At 35.9% G+C, this 20,000-nt stretch overlaps 1 protein-coding gene across 4 annotated transcripts in view; it reads left to right on the top strand.

Moving 5' to 3' along the window:
* Window positions 1-20,000, top strand: part of aplp2 (amyloid beta (A4) precursor-like protein 2) — a 169,188-nt gene that overhangs the window by 119,887 nt on the left and 29,301 nt on the right. For 3 of the 4 annotated variants that reach the window (XM_056478774.1, XM_056478772.1, XM_056478773.1), the window contains exons 6-12: window positions 585-790; window positions 3,615-3,782; window positions 6,382-6,515; window positions 8,168-8,242; window positions 8,326-8,484; window positions 10,612-10,740; window positions 14,669-14,768. In XM_056478774.1, coding sequence (XP_056334749.1) covers window positions 585-790; window positions 3,615-3,782; window positions 6,382-6,515; window positions 8,168-8,242; window positions 8,326-8,484; window positions 10,612-10,740; window positions 14,669-14,768 — 971 coding nt within the window. The remainder of the gene's footprint in view (window positions 1-584; window positions 791-3,614; window positions 3,783-6,381; window positions 6,516-8,167; window positions 8,243-8,325; window positions 8,485-10,611; window positions 10,741-14,668; window positions 14,769-20,000) is intronic. The other variant, XM_056478775.1, reaches the window with a different exon arrangement.

Here is a 20,000-nt window from a genome sequence, read left to right as displayed (position 1 = left end):
ACCTCGAGAGAAACCAGGGTCAGTTGGGCTAGACCATTTCTCCTCTGGCCAAACTTCCTGTGCAGAGCTGCAGTCTAGGCACCTACGGCTGGAGAATGCTGAATGTCCATCGCAGAGAATTGGGAGGTGTGAATAGGTCACCGGCGAGTGTACAGGCCAGGCCCATGGGATCAATGGGGAAACTCTGTCTGTCACTGGGTCTTTCAGAAACCCGTCTTATGCTCTCCACTCCTCAAAGACCACCATCTCCTCCAAGACCAGCATCTGCTCAGGATACGGCCTGGTCTAGAATTATGGAGACCTCAGGATAATAAAAAACAGACTAACATAAGCATAGACATATGAATACATTTTTTTTTAACGTGAATTTATAAACACTAGTTTATATATATATATATATATATATATATATATATATATATATATATATATATATATATATATATATATCCTTAAAACTAACATACTAAAACTGAAATCTAAATTTTTTTTATTTTATTTTACAAAACCTTTAACTGCTTCCCTTTGAAAAGACCCAAAAAGTTCCTTACATCACAACCATGTCTTGTTTTTTTTTATCTTAGCGAGCCTGTTGCCATTGATCCTCCCACTCAGGAGGACACAGCAGAGGAGGAGGAGGAGCAGGAGGAGGATGGAGATGAAGAGGACTATCACTACGTCTACGAGGATGAGGAGGAGGACAGAGACAGCGAGGAGAAGGATGTGAAGAAAGAGAAAGCTGTCATCCCGGAAAAACAGGACGATGACAAAACTCTGCAGGAAGTAGAAGGTCAGTCTCACGCTGTTTCCTTCATTTATTGCCTTACTGCCACAGTGAGTTCAATTACAGCAGCTCGTTTACTTCAGATCTCTGGTCCTGTTCACCATAAGGTTATTGACTTTCTTTTGTTTAAGTTAGACTTCATTTTGTTGTTTGGGATTGTTTATGGGTCAAAGATGAGAAGCGTTATTCAAGCATCAAAAGTGTAGAAGTGTATTTTTTAATGTAATATTTTTCTGTGCAGAAATGATGGCTACTTTTTTTTACCATGATTTACAGAAGTAGTAGACGGTAGTTTAAATAACATATATTAAAAGTTATTAGCGACGATTCAAATATTAAAATGTTAAAAGACTGTTTAAAGTGCAGCAACAAAATACTGATTCATTTAAAATCTTTAAACTTTGCCATTTTCTTTTAACCCACTTGGGTTTAAACATTCTTAATCATTTAAATCATATAATCAAATTAGTTGGATCTCTGATGTTGTTTTATTTCCAAATTTATTTTCAAATGTATGAAATAGTCACCGGCCACTTTATTAGGTACACCTGTCCAACTGCTTGTTAATGCAAATTTCTAATGAGCCAATCACATGGCAGCAACTCAATGCATTTAGGCATGTAGACATGGTCAAAGACGATCTGCTGCAGTTCAAACCGAGCATCAGGATGGGGAAGAAAGGTGATTTAAGTGACTTTGAACGTGGCATGATTGTGCCAGACAGGCTGCTCTGAGTATTTCAGAAACTGCTGATCTACTTTTTTTTACGCACAACCATCTCTAGGGTTTACAGAGTACGGTCTGAAAAAGAGAGAATATCCAGTGAGCGGCAGTTCTGGAAAGGCAACAGTAACTCAAATAACCACTTGTTACAACAGAGTTGTGTAGAAGAGCATCTCTGAACACACAACACGTCCAACCTTTGAGACGGATGGGCTACAGCAGCAGAACACCTCACCGGGTACCACTCTTATCAGCTAAGAACAGGAAACTGAGGCTACAATTCACACAGGCTCACCAAAATTGGACAATAGAAGATTGGAAAAACGTTGCCTGGTCTGAGTCTCGATTTCTGCCGTGACATTCAGATGGTAGAGTCAGAATTTGTCATCAACAACTTGAAAGCATGGATCCAACCTGGTACTAGTGAGGTGTACCTAATAAAGTGGCCAATTATGCTAATGACATTTAAACATTTTCACTCATATTTTGACATTTTATTTTCATGAAAAAGACAGCAGAGTAGAAGCATTTCATGTTTTTGATGTATAAAAAGTCACTGTTGTCTTATCTTTGACTCATATGTGTCCTATATAGTGCAACAGTTGGGTTCCAGAAGAAAAGAGAAACTACACTGTTTTCTCCATAGATAAATACAGTGGGGTAAATAAGTATTGAACACATCACCATTTTTCTTAGAAAACATATTTCTAAAGGTGCTGATTTGAAATTTAACCTGATATTGATAACAACCAAAGAAATCCATATATGTAAAGAAAACCATATTAATTAGTTTACAAATTAAGTTGTGTAATAAAATTTTTATAAAACAGGGAAAAAGTATTGAACACATGAAGAACGGGAGGTGAAAGCCCACACTTCAGCTGAAATCTCTCAGTAGTTCTTCAGCAATCCTCTGCCCTTCGTCATTTGTAAATTAATATTAGCTGCTTCAGTCCAGCATCTACATTAGCAGGATGATGATGATGAAACCAGGGTGGACATTTCAGCTAGACAATGATCCAAAACACAGCCAAGGAAACTCAAATGCTTTCAGAGAAAGAAAACCAAGCTGTGGAATGGCTCAGCCAATCACCTGACCTGAATCCAGTAGAAAGTACAAAATAAAAATCAGATTTAATAGACGAGCAATATGAAATGTTACTATAAATTTATAAATTGCACCACAACTGTAACAATACTGACAATGAGAAACGATACTGTTAAAATCAGTTTCGGAAACTATTAAAACCAAAATCAAAGTACACAAGATTGTAAATTTCTGAAGTATTTAAAGGGGACCTACAGTTTTACGCCCCTTTTTACAAGACGTAAAATAAGTCTCTCATGTCCCTAGAGTGTGTGTGTGTGTGTGACATTTCAGCTCAAAATACCCCACTGATAATGTTTTATAACTCGTTGAAACTCCCCTTTTAGGCTTTGATCCTAATTGGCATTTTGACGACTGTTGCTTTAAATTCAAATGAGATTGTGCTCTATTTAAAAGAGGGCGGAGCTACAAATGCCTGTGTGTCAGCATAATGGCAGACTCAAAAACAAGACTAACGTCCTATGCTAGTGAGGGAGAGATCGTGACTAATAGGCGGGGCTAATTGGTGGGAAATAAAAATTGACTGTTCATTTTGCTAGCGCACATTCTTATTCTTTAGGTAAACAATTAATCAGCGCAAATTAATCCACTGATGAAAAAAAAAATTTATGTTGTCTTCAATTAAACTCTGACCATTTGCAGTACATCTCTGTTGACATCAGTTTTTACGCTTCAAACGAAATATTTTTAACCACGTTCCTATTACTGTTAGTTTGCTGAGAGGGAATGATGTACAAAAATAAAGCCCCACCCCCTACTTAATCTTTAATTTCAGTTGGAAGTTGTTAACATATAGAAATAGTCTCAGCAACTTCTGGTTCACACAGACTTTACGTATTTTTTTTGTAACAAAGGTCTTAAAGTTCAAAATCTATGGATAAACTATTTATAAAAACTAGCTTCTGCACCCAGACTGTCTGTTGCGCTGTATAGTAAAGGGTATTACTGAGCAGTGCTTCCAGTGGTTAGAGGCTCTAACTGCGCCTACTCCTGTGTTAGCTGTGTGTTCTCTGGAGGCGGAGACCGGCCCCTGCCGCGCCTCTATGCCTCGCTGGCACTTCGACATGCAGCAGAGGAAGTGTGTGCGCTTCATCTATGGAGGCTGTGCTGGCAACCGCAACAATTTCGATTCAGAGGAGTACTGCATGGCCGTGTGCAAACGCCTGAGTAAGTCACACTCGCCACTGAGGACTCCACCCCTTCTGCTCCGCCTTCCTCTGCTCCGTCCTTTTTTGCTCCGCCTGCCTCTGCTCTTCCCTCTTATTCTCCGCCTCCTTCTGCTCTGTCACAATGCTAACTGTTCCAACCTATAATTGACATTCAAAACAGCCTTGAAAACTGTATTAAGTGTAACCTTGGGTGATAACGCTACTACTACTATAATAATAATTATTATTATTATTTATTTATTATTATTGTTTATTGTTTAGCCGTATTTGGCGGCTGGCGGGTGTTAATATCAAGCCCTGTATGTATGTGTGTGTGTATACATGTGTGTGTGTGTAAAATATATATATATACTCGTATATAATTACTTAAGAATTAATAAATAATTCTATTAATAATAATAATAGATATGTGCTACTATTAACTATTATTTATTATTTAATAATAATAATAAAAATAATATTAAAATAATTATTTTGTTATTAATTAATATTTAAAGCAAGAAGATTATTACATGCATTTCATATTTAACTCGTATATAATTACTTAATAATTAATAAATATTTACATGTAAATAAAAACAAATGTTCTTTCATAATAATAATAATAATTATAACAATAATAATAATAATAATGAAAATTGCTACTACTAACTGTTATTTATTATTATTATTATTATTTAATAATAAGAAGTCACCCGAGGTTGTGTTGTTATTGCTTTGCAGAGCGCTCCATTTTATTTCTCTACTCTTCTGATGTGTTTTTTTTTTTCTTCCTAATACTCCAGTCATCCCATGTTTTTGTGGCATTTGGGAATCATGGGATTAATATGATGTTTCTTGTCACATTAACCTTCATGATTCGAGGCTTTTATCAGCGTTGACTGTTTGTTCTTATGAAAATGCCCTTTGTGCACAGCCTCGTGGGTAATCAAGCCGCTCTTGTCATCCATACACTAAAGAAAGCTGATTTTTAAGCTCACGTCTTGATCATTGCGTGCAGAGATTCGCATATCTCCTAAGATAAATGCTAAGGAGAGCAGTTCTGTCAGAAGAGAGCAATCCAGAGGACGGGATGAAAGGAATTGGGAATGAAGGACTGTCTGATACTCTCAGAATCATGGGAATTACAAAGCCATCTCCAGAGTCGTGGCTCTCTGTGGAAAAAGTTATTCTCCGCTTGGGTCTGATGTTGTTTTTGTCAGCTGCTCTGCCTCTGCTGATCTGTCTGTCTGTCTGTGTGTTTCTGTATGTTTTTAAAATGTGTCTCTATAGCTCTGTTTCAAATGCCACTGAGCACCCTAAATGTCCACTTGCTTTTTTAGATAAACCGCCCTTTAAGTGTGCCTCATAAACTGCATTACAAGTAACACAAGATACATAATAATATTACTTTTCTGAGTTATGAGTAAAGTAGCGCATTACTTTTAAAGATAGAAGTAATAATATTTAACCATTGTGTATTGTTCAAATTGACTACCCTTTCATTATGTTGGGGGCTGTTTTTGCCCCATTGACCTTCATTATAATGACATTTTTGATTGCAAAGCCATGGCACCATATAATCATGCATTCTTGATTGTTGGTGTTTTTCCCCCTTGGGAAGAGGTCATACTTTTTATTTTTACTGTTGATCATCAGTTGGCAGCATTAACCGTTTAGATAGGCCTGTGCAAAAAAGCTTATGGCTTTTATATGGAGTTCTGTGGAGTAAAATGACAGATTATAGTGTGCATTCATAAATACACTTACTATGTTTACTATGTACTCAATTAGCTGAATTTGGTTATTGACGATTGGACACGATCCAGGATCGTTTCATTCTTGAAAACTCACCCGAGAGTTGTTGTCATAACAACAGTTCTGGTAGCTCAAACCTGCTCGGGAGCAGGCTTATTTCATATAAACAGGATTAGATGGGCTAATTTGAAGCAAAGATATTACTGAAAGTATGTACCAAATGCTGATATTTTCTTATAGTAGTAACCTATAGGTTATATACACTTGGAAAAATACTTTTAAAAAGTTTATATATATACACATTTATAATTTATAATAATTTATATTATTAAAAATATTAAATAATTAATAATATTTCTGTTTATATACATATATACATATACAAAAGATTAAATTATGTATCTTGCGTTACTTGTAAAAAATTAAAAGGGGGGCTAATAATTCTGACTAAAATTCCATTCTATTTCACTACTATAATTTACTTTTTATTTAAATTAATTCGTTTAAAAAAAAAAAGAAATTGCTGAATTAAAATTATGTTGAATCACATACACGATGAGAGAATGCATTCATTATTTTGAACGCATCAAAGAAAAGGACAGTGATGTTACTTGACTAATAAGACAAAATGTATATAAGTAGCAAACACATTGCTTTAATTCATGTAGCTCTGGGGTGAGGAAGTTCTCTGAAGATAACATTAAACTAAGTTATAATTTTTTTTAAATAAATTTGGATTAAATAAAAACGAAGGTGAACTTAACGAAAGGGTTGTCGATTTGAACAGTACAGTGCAGCCTGGCTCATATTTGAATCAGAGCTTCAGTGTTTATCATCGCTCTCTTTCTGTCTTCCCTCAGCCGTCCCGCCGACCCCTCAGCCCACAGATGATGTGGATGTCTACTTCGAGACCCCGGCAGATGATAAAGAGCACAGCCGCTTCCAGAAAGCCAAGGAGCAACTCGAGATCAGACACCGCAACCGTATGGAGAGGGTCAGTGCAGTGTCACTTTTATTTTTCGTATATTCTGCATGAATACACTTGTCAAAATTATTATCCCCCTGTGAATATTTTTTCAAGTATTTCCCAAATTATGAATAACAGAGCAAGGAATTTTTCACAGTATTTCCTATATTTTTTTTCTTCTGGAGAAAGTCTTATTTGTTTTATTTCGGCTAGAATAAAAACAGTATTTAATTTTCTAAAAACATTAAAGCTCAATATCATTTGCCCCTTTAAGCATTTTTATTCTTGATCGTCTACAGAACAAACCACTGTTATACAATGACTTCCCTAATTACCCTAACCTGTCTAATTTACCTTGTTAACCCATTTAAACCTTTAAATGTCAATTTAAGCTGTGTAGAAGTGTCTGGGAAAATATCTAGTAATATTATTTACTGTCATCAGGGCAACGATAAAAGAAATCAGTTATTAGAAATCAGTTATTAAAACTCTTATGAAAAAACCTCTCTGTTAAACAGATATTGGGGGAAAAAAATATACAGCGGGGCTTATTATTCAGAAGGGCTAATAATTCTGACTTCAACTGTATATAGTTATTGTTCATTCACTATATTAAAACACAAACCAAAAACACAGGTTTGTTTTTGTTGTTGTTGTAAGTTTTTATGACGTGAAAGATTTAGTGGTTTTGGCCAGGACAAATACTGCAGAAGACCTGTTGGAACCCGCATGAACCCAAGATTCTCATAGAAATCAGTCAAGTTTGGTGAAGGAAAAATCATGATTTGGGGTTACATTCAGTATGGGGGCGTGTGGGAGATCTGCAGAGTGGATGGCAACATCAACAGCCTGAGGTATCAAGACATTTGTGCTGCCCATTAAATTTCAAACCACAGGACAGGGCAAATTCTTCAGCAGGATAGCGCTCCTTCTCATACTTCAGCCTCCACATCAAAGTTCCTGAAAGCAAAGAAGGTCAAGGTGCTTCAGGATTGGCCAGCCCAGTCACCAGGCAAGAACATTATTGAGCATGTCTGGGGTAAGATGAAGGAGGGGGCATTGAATATGAATCCAAAGAAACTTGATGAACTCTGGGAGTCCTGCAAGAACGCTTTCTTTGCCATTCCAGATGACTTTATTAATCAGTTATTTGAGTCATTGCAGTGATGTATGGATGCAGTCCTTCAAGCTCATGGGAGTCATACAAAGTATTAATTCTTTTTCCACTGCACCATGACTTTATATTCTATACTGTACATTATTTCTGTTAAGTGACAAGACTTTTGTCTAAGCAAAGTCAGACCTTACTGTCCTAATGAAATAATCAAAAATCAAGGCTTAATCATATTTTATTTTGGTTAAATAAGCGTATTCTAGAGGCCTTTGTCTTTCATATAAGCCACTTCTGAGACCAAATGATCAACTAGAAGTCAAGTTATTATTAGTTGTTCCTAAAACTTGGATAGGCGACAGGACTTTTGTCAGGTAGTCTACTTAATTCTTCGTTTAGTGTGAACTCAGCATAAAAGTGTCGCCACCTGTTGGTTCGGCGTGCACTTAACATGCATCACATTTCATTTTTTCCTTTTCATGTGGACAGAGATTTGTTAAAAAACTAAATCAGGGAAAACTTCATTTATAAAAACACCCATGTACATTTTATGTGTTTCTTTCTCCAGGTAAGGAAGGAATGGGAGGAGGCCGAGAGCCAGGCCAGAAACTTGCCTAAAGCTGAGAGACAGACTCTGATCCAGGTAAACCTCCGCATCCACGCCAGAGGACATCTAGCTCAGGACGTATCTGTTTATTTATGGGGCTTTTATTATTTTTACTGCAGCACTTCCAGGCCATGGTGGAGTCTCTGGAGGAGGAGGCGGCCAGTGAGAAGCAGCAGCTGGTGGAGACTCATCTCGCCCGGGTGGAGGCCATGCTGAACGACCGCCGCCGCCTCGCCCTGGAGAACTACCTTGCCGCTCTGCAGGCTGACCCACCACGGGTAAGATCACACTCAGTGACTTAACACCAGCCTATTTACAGCTGTGATTATAAAGTTGTTTTTGTTAGCATATTAAGGTCATTAAGGGGCTGTTTAGACCTGGTCAGAATGAAAATGCATTCGAGATCAGTTTAAATATGCTATAAATTTGCTGTGTAATGTCATTGGCATGTTACAGCAGTAAAGTTCCTTGATTATTACACCAGAATAAGAGTATAGTTCCTAGTTATATCAACCTAGAAAATAGCAACTTTTCTTTGTCTCTCTGTCTTAGTACACGATGTAACTGCAGAAGAGTCGAGCTTTAAATAGAAGAATTATCAAATGAATTTTTTTGATTTTTTTGAGTCAGATGCTAATGGTCTAATCAGATTCAATGATCTATGCTATGCTAAGCTAAAAGTGCTCCCGCTGGACCCAGAGATCGGCTGAATGGATTCAATAATGGTAAAACTTAACTGCTTATCTCTAGGGGAGTTGTAAAATGAGCCTATTTACAAAAAAGTAGAGTGTTCCTTTAAATCAGGGGTGTCAGTTCCTGGAAGGCCACAGCCCTGCATAGTTTAGTTGCAACCCTACTTCAACACACTTACCTATAGGTTTCAAACAAGACTGAAGGACTCAATTAGTTTGATCAGGTGTGTTTAATAAGGGTTGGAACTAAACTGTGCAGAGATTCGGCGGTCCAGGAACTGAGTTTGACAGCTGTGCTTTAAATGCATAAATCATCTAAACTAGCCTATAAATAACCTTAAGGCTAATATATTCATAATAAATGCCATAAAGTGCTCTTTTAAAAATGGAACCAGATCAGTCTCAAAAATAATACATTTACAAAATGAATTTATACATCCACAACACAATTCACATTTACAAAATCAAATTTTTAAGTTCAAAATACGATTCATGAATACACAAATCCAATTCGTAAATTTAAAAACACGATTCATAAATGCACAAATCCAGTTAGTCAATTCAAAAACGATTCATAAACGCACAAATCCAGTTCGTAACTTCAAAACATGATTCATAATCGCACAAATACAATTCGTAACTTCAAAACACGATTCATAAAAATACTAATTCCATTCATGAATTCAAAACCCTATTCATAAATACACAAATACAATTCGTAAGTTAAAAACACGATTCATAAATACAAAATTCCAATTCGTAACTTCAAACACGATACATAAATACACAAATCCAATTCGTAAGTTAAAAACACGATTCATAAATACAAAATTCCAATTCGTAACTTCAAACACGATTCATAAATACACAAATCCAATTCGTAAATTCAAAACAGTATTCATAAACACACAAATCCAATTAGTAAGTTCAAAACGCGATTCGGAAATTCACAAATCCAATTTGTAAATTGAAAACACGATTCATAAACACACAAATTTAATTAATTTTAAGTATTATTTTAAGTATTATTTTTGAGACTGATCTGGCTCCATATCTTAATGCATTTAATAGATCTGTCATGTCATTGACTATCTTTTGAAATCCAGTCATAAGTGTTTGCAAGAGACACGTTAGTGATGCATGTTAATACCAGGTGTAAATAGCATTGCATTTATACTGACCACATGCATTTCATTCACTCGAGATGGATGTTAAAATCTGGATTAAGTGGTCTAACTTGACACTATATAAATGAGTGTGGTTCATGTGCGCTCATGTGAGAAATGCAAGCTCTGAGCAGAAGAAGTTTAGCAGACAAGCGCTTCCTTGAAGGATTGTCCTCATGTCATAATTACCACATTACACTTCCATTCCTTAAGTCTCAGATGGGCGATGGCTGTCTTTCCTCTCCGCAGCTTGACGGATTACCTGTCCTCCATTACCCGGCTAAAACCTCAGAACAGCAGGGGGGCGGCTTCAGTTACTTTAGATATTAATATGAATCAGGCACCTATGTAATGTTTAATCCTCTGAAATGACTTGCACGAAGAGAACCAGAGTCAGCATCGCTACTAATCCTCCTGTTATTTCTCTGTCCAGCAGATCTTTGGGCTCTTTGATTCACGGATCAGCCAGCTCATAAGACGACCACCTGACCTGTTATTTTCTCTGCTTTATGGTCATTTCATCTGCTCTCTCTCTCTGTCTCTGCAGCCTCACCGTATCCTGCAGGCCCTGAAGAGATACGTGCGCGCAGAGAATAAGGATCGTCAGCATACTATCCGCCACTACCAGCACGTCCTGGCTGTGGACCCTGAAAAGGCCGCCCAGATGAAGTCCCAAGTCAGTATCACCACAACTGCTTCTCTTTCCTGATAAATCACATACTTCCGAGTTTTAGAGCATTTGTATTACATTTGTTGTTTTAGTGATGGTGTAATCACATTAATAATTATTTCTCTCTCTCTATATTAGAATACAAACCAAAAAACTGGTTCTTTTGTTGTTGTTGTAAGTTTTCAAGACGTGAAAGATGAAAGAATTGGTGCTTTTGGCCTTCAGTGAAACATGTTGGAGGCTCTGTGCTGGTTTAGAGCTACGTTTCTTCCAGTGGCAATATACACTCACCGGCCACTTTATTAGGTACACCTTACTTGTACCTGGTTGGACCCCATTTTCCTTTCAGAACTGTCTTAATCCTTCGTAGCATAGATTCAACAAGGTACTGGAAATATTCCTCAGAGATTTTGGTCCACATTGACATGATGGCATCACGCAGTTGTTGCAGATTTTATCGGCTGCTTATCCATGATGCGAATCTTCGGTTTCACCACATCCCAAAGGTGCTCTATTGGATTGAGATCTCATGACTGTGGAGGCCATTTCAGTACAGTGAACTCCTTGTCATGTTCAAGAAACCAATCTATGATTGGCGCTTTATGACATTGTGTGTTATCCTGCTGGAAGTTCCCATCAGAAGATGGGTACACTGTGGTCATCAAGACAGGATGGATCCATGCTTTCATGTTGATGATGCCAAATTCTGACCCTTCCATCCGAATGTCGCAGCAGAAATTGAGACTCATCAGACCAGGCAATGTTTTTCCAATCATCTACTTTCCAATTTTGGTAACCCTGTGTGAATTGTAGTCTCAGTTTCCTGTTCTTAGCTAACAGGAGTGGCACCCGGTGTGGTTTTCTGCTGCTGTAGCTCATCTGCTTCAAGGTTGGACGTGTTGTGCGTTCAGAGATGCTCTTCTGCAGACCTCAGTTGTGACAGTGGTTATTTGAGTTACTGTTGCCTTTCTATCAGCTCGAACCAGTCTGGCCATTCTCCTCTGATCTCTGTCATCAACAAAGCATTCACGCTCATAGAACTGTCACTCACTGGATATTTTCTTTTTCAGACCATTCTCTGTAAATCCTAGAGATGGTTGTGTAAAAATCCCAGTAGATCAGCAGTTTCTAAAATACTCGGACCAGCCCGTGTGGCACCAACAACCATGTCACGTTCAAAGTCACTTAAATCACCTTTCTTCCCCGTTCTGATGCTCGGTTTGAACTGCAGCAGATCGTCTTGACCGTGTCTACGTGCCTAAATGCATTGAGTTGGTTGTACCTAATAAACTGGCCCATGAGGGTAGTTTGGATTGTGAATACTGAAAAGTAAACAATAATGATCTTAAACACATGGCTTTTGCAGTGAAATCATCTAGTGAAACACGGACAGTCATGAAATGGCCTGCCCAGAATCAAGATCTGAATATTATAGAGCCAGTATGGAATAACATCGACAGAAAATGAAAGATGCAATAGTCTAAATCTAAATAAAAACTCTGGGAAGTGCTGAAAGAGGCCAGGTATTACCTGCCATGTTATTTTAGAAAATCCATTGTTTATTACAGGGATTTTCAGTGCCAAATCACATTGAACATCAACTTTTATTTAAAGACACAGTTTTGTTCTAAATATTGTGTTGTTTTTTTGAAATTGTGTGACTATTTCCTCTATATTTGGTTTGTAATAGTGGTAATCTTAATAATACTAATGTTAATGTGATTGACTCAAATAGAGGTCGTATTTATTTTGAATGTGCAAACATTTCTGACTCGGTGTGCAATGAATTTTAGGCCACCAAAGCTGGAGGTGGCCTAAGACTTTCAACATTGTAGGGAAGATTATCATTCTACAGCTCTTGTGTAACACCAGACCTTGTAATTTAATTGGATGCAAGTTTAGAGCGTGAGCCAATGGCGTGGCTCTGTAATTTGCATTGACGACTGACCTTAGTTTTAATGTTTGTCATGGGAGACGGGACGTGGCACAGCGTCAGAGGTGTGCTCAGATCAAAGAATCATGGGAAACCATAGCTACATTTGTACGTTTCCATCAGCCGTTTCTGTTTATGCACTGATGGCAGTTCCTGTTTACTTCAGAGTTAATTAGAGGCAAACTTCCTGGATTCTAGTTGTGGGGCTATAGATTCAAGAGGTTTTTAGGAACATTTTACAATCAGGTTTCATTAGTTCATTAACTAACAATGAGAAATATGTTTGTTAGAATGTATAATGATTCTGTTAATGTTAATGATCAAAATATAAGTGTTCATTGCTAGTTCTTGTAAGCTCAGACCCAACTTTTAATATTAATAGAAACATTTTTTGATTTTAGTTATGTATCCTTAAATGGGATCACTGATATTTAACACCTTAAATCATATTGTCATAATATTTTTTTAACTTTTGATGTGAAATCAAATAAAATACAATGAAGTAAAATACAATGTCAATTTTACATTATACAATTGTGCAATAAACAACTTTAACATACACTCAAAAATACATAAATAAAAAATACAAGGATGTAAAATACAATGACATAAAATGAAATAAAATACAATGAAGTAAAATACAATAAAATAAATTAGAAAATAAAATTTAATTTAATTAAATAATGAAATGAAATGAAATAAAATACAATGAAATAAAATAAACAATTCTATTATAATAAACAAATAAAAGAAAATAAAGTAAAATCAATGAAATAATTAAATAAAATACAATGAAGTAAAATAAAATAAAGTAGAATAAAATAAAATGAAATAAAATACAATGAAATTAAATAACATTTAATTAAATTATAAAATGAAATTAAATAATGAAATAAAATAAAACTAAATGAAATAAAATTTAATAAAATTTAATTAAATACAATGAAATAAAATAAAAAGTAAAATAAAATGAAGTAAAATAAAATAAATAAATAAATAAAATTAAAAAATAATAAAAAATGAATGAATGAATGAATGAAATTAAATGAAAACAGGGCCCCAGAGATATCACACACAATGTTCACATCATTCTCACACAATTATGCTGTTTGATAATAGTCATACTGTCACATCCTTAATAGGGCTTACGATCCCACTGGTCCCCTCTTCTTCAGAAATAAACGTGGAAATTAAGTATAATGAATAGGACATTATACAGCAAAAAATAAAAATAAATGAACAAAATAAAAAGGACGTGTATATAATATAGTACAGCAGATTTAAGTCCAAAATGCTCAGAAAATACCTCACATATTGTGCATGGGGAAACAATACACATACTCATTGCAAAACACCCCATAGTTACTTATACACTGTCTATTTACCTGTATAGTTAGGGCACTTTTAAGAATTTTTATTTATTTATTTTTTTTTATCAACAGCCATTGTAGGTCTTCTAAAAGCATGTAGCCTGTGGGCTGTGCTTTATATAACCCTGTGTTTGTGAAAATTGCAGTCCAATCTATTTTGGCAACTCCTCTCAATTGACTTCAAGTCCAGGTATGACTGGCAGACCAACATAAACAGTGTTACTTCCTAAACCAACAGTGCGACGGCTAAATACAGTGTGCAGGAACTTTCTGAGGTCCAGACGGACGCCTGGAGGGTCTACGAGGACATTTTAGAGCTTTTTTTCACTCTCAGATTTGCATAGGCCCATCATTGCCATCTGTTGTTGGTTTTTGAGCATTGCACACACATGTGATGACAACAAAAGGAACAGGCGTGGTTGCTCAAACACATTTTTACAAGCCACAGTCAGCTTCATCTCCTCGCCATTATGCATTGAGATCACCGCAAAGCTTTAGTGCTTTTGTGATTTACGGTAATCCTCCACCGCTTACATGCCCTTTATCACAATCACAGACCTGTTCTGTCCTGCAGGATGAAGCCGCCTTGTGCAAGTCCTTCGTATTAAAAGTAAGCTTTTGGGTTTTTTAGGTGATGACGCACCTGAGGGTGATCGAGGAGAGGATGAACCAGAGCCTGTCTCTGCTCTACAAGGTGCCGTATGTCGCAGAGGAGATCCAGGATGAGATTGGTAAGTGTGGAGAGCTGGACCAAGGATAATGGTGAAAATGGATACATTTTGAGGACTTGTAATAGGACATGCTGATATGGCACTTACAAGGGGACTGTACAGGGTTACATCATTTTAAAAAATATATCATTCTTTTTTATTTTCTCAAATAGAATTACACTTACAGTTGAAGTCAGAATTATTAACCCCCTTTGATTTTTATTTATTTATTTATTTATTTTTTTATATTTCCCAAATTATGTTTAACAACAAGGAAATTTTCACAGTATGTCTGATAATATTTTTTTCTTCTGGAGAAAGTCTTATTTGTTTTATTTCGGCTAGAATAAAAGCAGTTTTAAATTTTTTAAACGCCATTTTAGGGTCAAAATTATTAGCCCCTTTGAGCTAGATTTTTTTTCCGACTGTCTACAGAACAAATAATCGTTATACAATAACTTGCCTAATGACCCTAACCTGCCTAGTTAACCTAATTAATCTGGTTAAGGCTTTAAATGTCACTTTAAGCTGTATAGAAGTGTCTTGAAAAATATCTAGTCAAATATTATTTACTCTCATCATGGCAAAAATAAAATAAATCAGTTATTAGAGATGAGTTATTAAAACTATTATGTGTAGAAATGTGTTGAAAAAATCTTCTCTCCGTTAAACAGAAATTAGGGGAAAAAAATAAACAGGAGGGGTAATAATTAAGGGGGGCTAATAATTCTGACTTCAACTGTACATCAGATATATGTCAGAGATCATACATCTGAATACACTCACAAACATAAGCACACGTACACTCTTTCAGCAATATGTGCTTTCCTCTACATGCGTACATATGGAATACATAGTAATAAAATAAAGAAAAATTAATGAAAACATAAAATTAATCAGCTAGCAGTGTTAATTTTGACTGCAAATTTTGATTTAGTTTTAGTCTAAAATTCCATTGTAGTTTGTCCTATTCTGAGTCGTTTTAGGCTCGTTTACACTAATACGTTTTAGTTTTAAAACGAATAACTTTTGCTACGGTTATGCCTTCTGTTTACACTACCCTGGAGTATTCGAGCCTCAAAAACGGAGTGTTTGGAGACGCTGAAGAGGCTGCTTGTTTTTGAAATGTCAGTGTGAATGGGGGAAACGGAAACATCTGAAAATGGAGGCGTGGCTGCAGATATTCGCATCCGATTGGACCTTTTCCTTAATATTAAGTACACAAAGTTCAGTCTTGCATCCTTTCCTTGGACACGTTGGTAAATCTTCAAAGGGAACAGTGTAGCCTGTTTTATACCATCATTCGAATCACTCTGACTTTCTCAACAATAAAATGAAAACCTAAAATATGGAACTGCCTATTTTAATTTTGCTATTAACAGCTTAACAGACACCAAAAATCTTGAGGCATCGTGTAGCTACCTATTTATACGAGTGCCGTCTTCACTGCATGCATATTTACAACAAAAACGTAGCCTATAAGATAACTGCCTCCTCTCATTTTCATTGAAAACTAAAAAACATCCCCTCTCTTTCGCTGAATATCAGTTTTGATAATCAATAATGGCCATTATAAAAGTATAACGTACATTAAGTTTATACAATATCAGAAATAGTCAAACAATCCGTCAATTGTGCAAAATCAGGGTTAAATTGATTAATATATTAACTTATCTTTACTGTTACGTGTTTAAGTTGTTAAGATATTAAATGGATGAAAAGTAACAATCAGTGAGTCTAATGATGCTGGATGGAAAATGAGAAGACACAACTGCTTAAGTGAAACAAAAAGTAAGTATTTATTAAACAGAATGTCAAACAATACATTTCAGGAAATTAGATGGAAATGTAATTTTAAATAATCAAATTAAATGAAAAACAGGAGAGTTGCCAAAACAATGAAATAAGTATAACAAAACAATCTAACTAAACCCCAACCCACTAAACTAACTAACCAAAGAAAAATGCAGAAACAAAACCGGAATCTTCAGCACGTCGCTTAACTAAACTTCAGGACTACTCCAAAACATAATTACACATGTGGCAACGTCTCCATAAACTAACCAACAAATAAAGATACTATGCTAATTACTAGAGTTCTCGTAAAGTACACACAGTTAGCCATTAGCAAAGCAAGAGCTATGAATCCAATTCCTATAAAGATCGTTCAACTTCTCAATAGATACTAAATTGAGCTGCACAAGCTAATCTAATACATCGATCACTAAATCGAGAGCAAACTAGACAACACAGCAACAGCAACCAGACTAAGCAAAAGATAAATGAACAGGCCGTCCGACACAAGTTAGGAGTCTGGTGGTGAGCCAAGCGCTCCTGGAGAACAGCACAAGCGCACGGCTTTTATACTGTGTGGACCAGCTCCTGATTGGCGTGCCGATTGAGTCACAATGATGATTGACAGCCCCCTCGACCAATGGTTGCGCACCTAAAACGGGACCAGATACACAACGGAAGAGAGAGAAGAGAACGCAAACAGAAAACAAACAACAAAACATACGTGAAACGTACTACCTGAGAAGAAGTAATATAATAGATTTATAGAGATAGAGTGACAATATGAATTATCACGTTTAGCAACTATAGTGAGATTACATCAGCTGTATATTCTTGATGAGCTGTCTGACGTCCGCTGCTCTCATCTGGGGAGGTGTGCTTAAAGCACCTGCTGATTTCCTGGAGCTCAGACCTCTGCATACGCTGCAGCGCATGCCAGTGTGTGTGTATTTTTCACATGATGTGCATTTTCAGCGGTGTAGTGTGGACGGAAAACATTTCAGAAGCACCAGATGAAACGCCATTGTGGACGTGGATCGTTTTCATTCTAAACGCTATCTTAAAACTAAAATCTATTAGTGTAAACGCGGCCTTCGTTTTAGTTGACTAAATTTCATTAGATTTTGGTCGACTACATCTACTCTAGATTCAGTTGACTAAAATATATTTTGGTTTAATTAATTTTGATGAGCTATTTCCTCCCCACACGGTTTACAGACCTTTTTGTCTTGACATCAAACGTGAATCTTCTCTTCTTTTCCTCTCTGCTGTTGCCTTTTTATTAGAGTTTAATCAGACAGACAGACGCCCATATGGAAGATGATGTAATCGCTTCCCGTTTCTACTGGTGGATCAGTTATTTTTCAAATGTGCGTCACGCGTCACACACCAATTCAAAACGATTATATATTTTCAAAAAAAACATCCCTCACACACATTTCTTGTCTGTTTTTTTTTTTATTATTAGTCAACGAAAATGTCAGTATATTTTTATTATAGTTGTATAGTTGTCATCATCATCACTTAATTTTTATTTAATTTTCGTCAGTTGAATCTTGGTCGTCACGAAAATATTTTCGTCAATGAAATTAACACTGTCAGCTGCAAAACCAATCAACTCTATGTGAAGTTACACCATTGTTATTAAGTGCTATTTATTTTGTATATAATCATTAAAGTGATAGTTTGCCCTAATATGAAATTTTGTAATCATTATGTACCCTTTACTTTTTTAAAACATGTTTGACTTTATTCTGTTGAGCACAAAATACATATTTTGAAGAAAGGAAATCTGGAACCATTGACTTCCGTAGTATTTGTTTTTCCTTACAGGTTTTTAGCTTTCTTCTAAATATCTTTATCATAATATACACTGTAAATGCTGGACTTCACACAATTCCTTCATGTATTCCCAACACAAATCGATTAAGTTAACATGATTGTTACGAATTTAAGTGGATTAAACATAAAACAATTAAGCTGTCCCAAACAAGACTTAAGAATTGGGTTGTTTCAACTCATCAGTGGTGTAAAGTAACAAATTACAAATACTAAAATTACAGTAATGGAGTAATTTTTTTCTCAGGAATTGTAATTTTCGAAGTGTATTTTTACTTTCCCTTGAGTACATTTTTAGTAATGTATCTGTACTTTTACTTCTACTTTCCTTCAACCTGCAGTCACTACTTTATTTTTTCTTGTCTATGGCGATTAGAAAAATCAGTCCTGTTATTCCTGTCCAATCACATAGAAGCTAAATAGAGTGGAGGAACTATGACGTCAATTTGTATGCAAAAACCCGGAAGCGAGTTAGCATTTTAGCAGTTCCGGTTCCCTCGTCTCAAAGTCAAGGGTTTTTTGAATGGGGTTTCAGTAAAATCGCTTAAATAAGGTCTGTGGCTAACACAAACTCAAGATACTTTCACGTTTTGTTCTACAACATAAAACACATCAGTTCCATCACACTCTTGATTTGTTTTTAAATCGGTTACGCTTCTTTAAAAAGACTGTTGCTATCAAGTTGCTAAATGGGACTACAGGCGGTGTTGTGCATTTGGATTTGTGTGTTATTTAAGTATTTTCATGAAGAGTATTTTATAGTTTCTAGTGTTTTTCTAATTGAGATTTCTTACTGTGTGTAGATAATGCCTTCACTTGTAATGGCTGTCGAGACAGATTAATTTGTTGATCATTTATTTTAATTTAACGATATTATGAAGATACTGCTTACCAGAGAAGCCTGCCTCTTTCCTGCTCTCAGTAATGCAAACGTGTGAATAAATGTGTACAAAATACATACATATTAACTGTCATTTTAGCGTGATCAGTTGATTTTTCGTAGTTTTTTACGTGTTCATCTGAACCTCATGTTCGCTCTGACAACATTGTGACAAAAGAACAGGTTGATGTGGTTTGGAATTGGTATAAAAATTGTTACCTTGCACAATAATTTAGGTGCACACACGCTTTAGGTGGAGCTGATTAGAGAGTACATTCTTTGTTTTGTTATTTAAATCTCTCGCTTCTTTCTGCATCTTAATTTCTGCTTCCATTTCCTTTTTGTCACATCATATTATTTGCGTCATGTGTTTGATGAGCACAAGGAGTACTAGAGGTAGCTATTTTCCTCTGTTGCTAGGTAACAACTGAGAAGAAGGTGTCCACTTTAGTGTTTTACTCGTGTTTTTGTCCATTTGGTTTTACTACTGAGCGTAAACACACAGACGTGTCGGTCTGCTGAGAACACACTGATTCTGTTTGCCAAAAGATCCACCGCAAGAGATCCTGAATGTGAGATTTTAAGTGCAAGCCTCCTGTTTTTATTTTTATTTTTCTCCACTGAGATCTCAAAGTGCCTCAGTTTTTGTATGTTTTTTTTTTTTGAGCCATAAACATAAACTTAGCCTTAAGTTGCATTTGAAGAAAAGAAAACTCTTTTATAATCCAATGAAATACTGT

This window comes from Danio aesculapii, chromosome 18 (genome assembly GCF_903798145.1).
Source record: "Danio aesculapii chromosome 18, fDanAes4.1, whole genome shotgun sequence".
NCBI lineage: Eukaryota > Metazoa > Chordata > Actinopteri > Cypriniformes > Danionidae > Danio > Danio aesculapii.
This window is presented reverse-complemented; position numbering and strand designations above follow the sequence as displayed.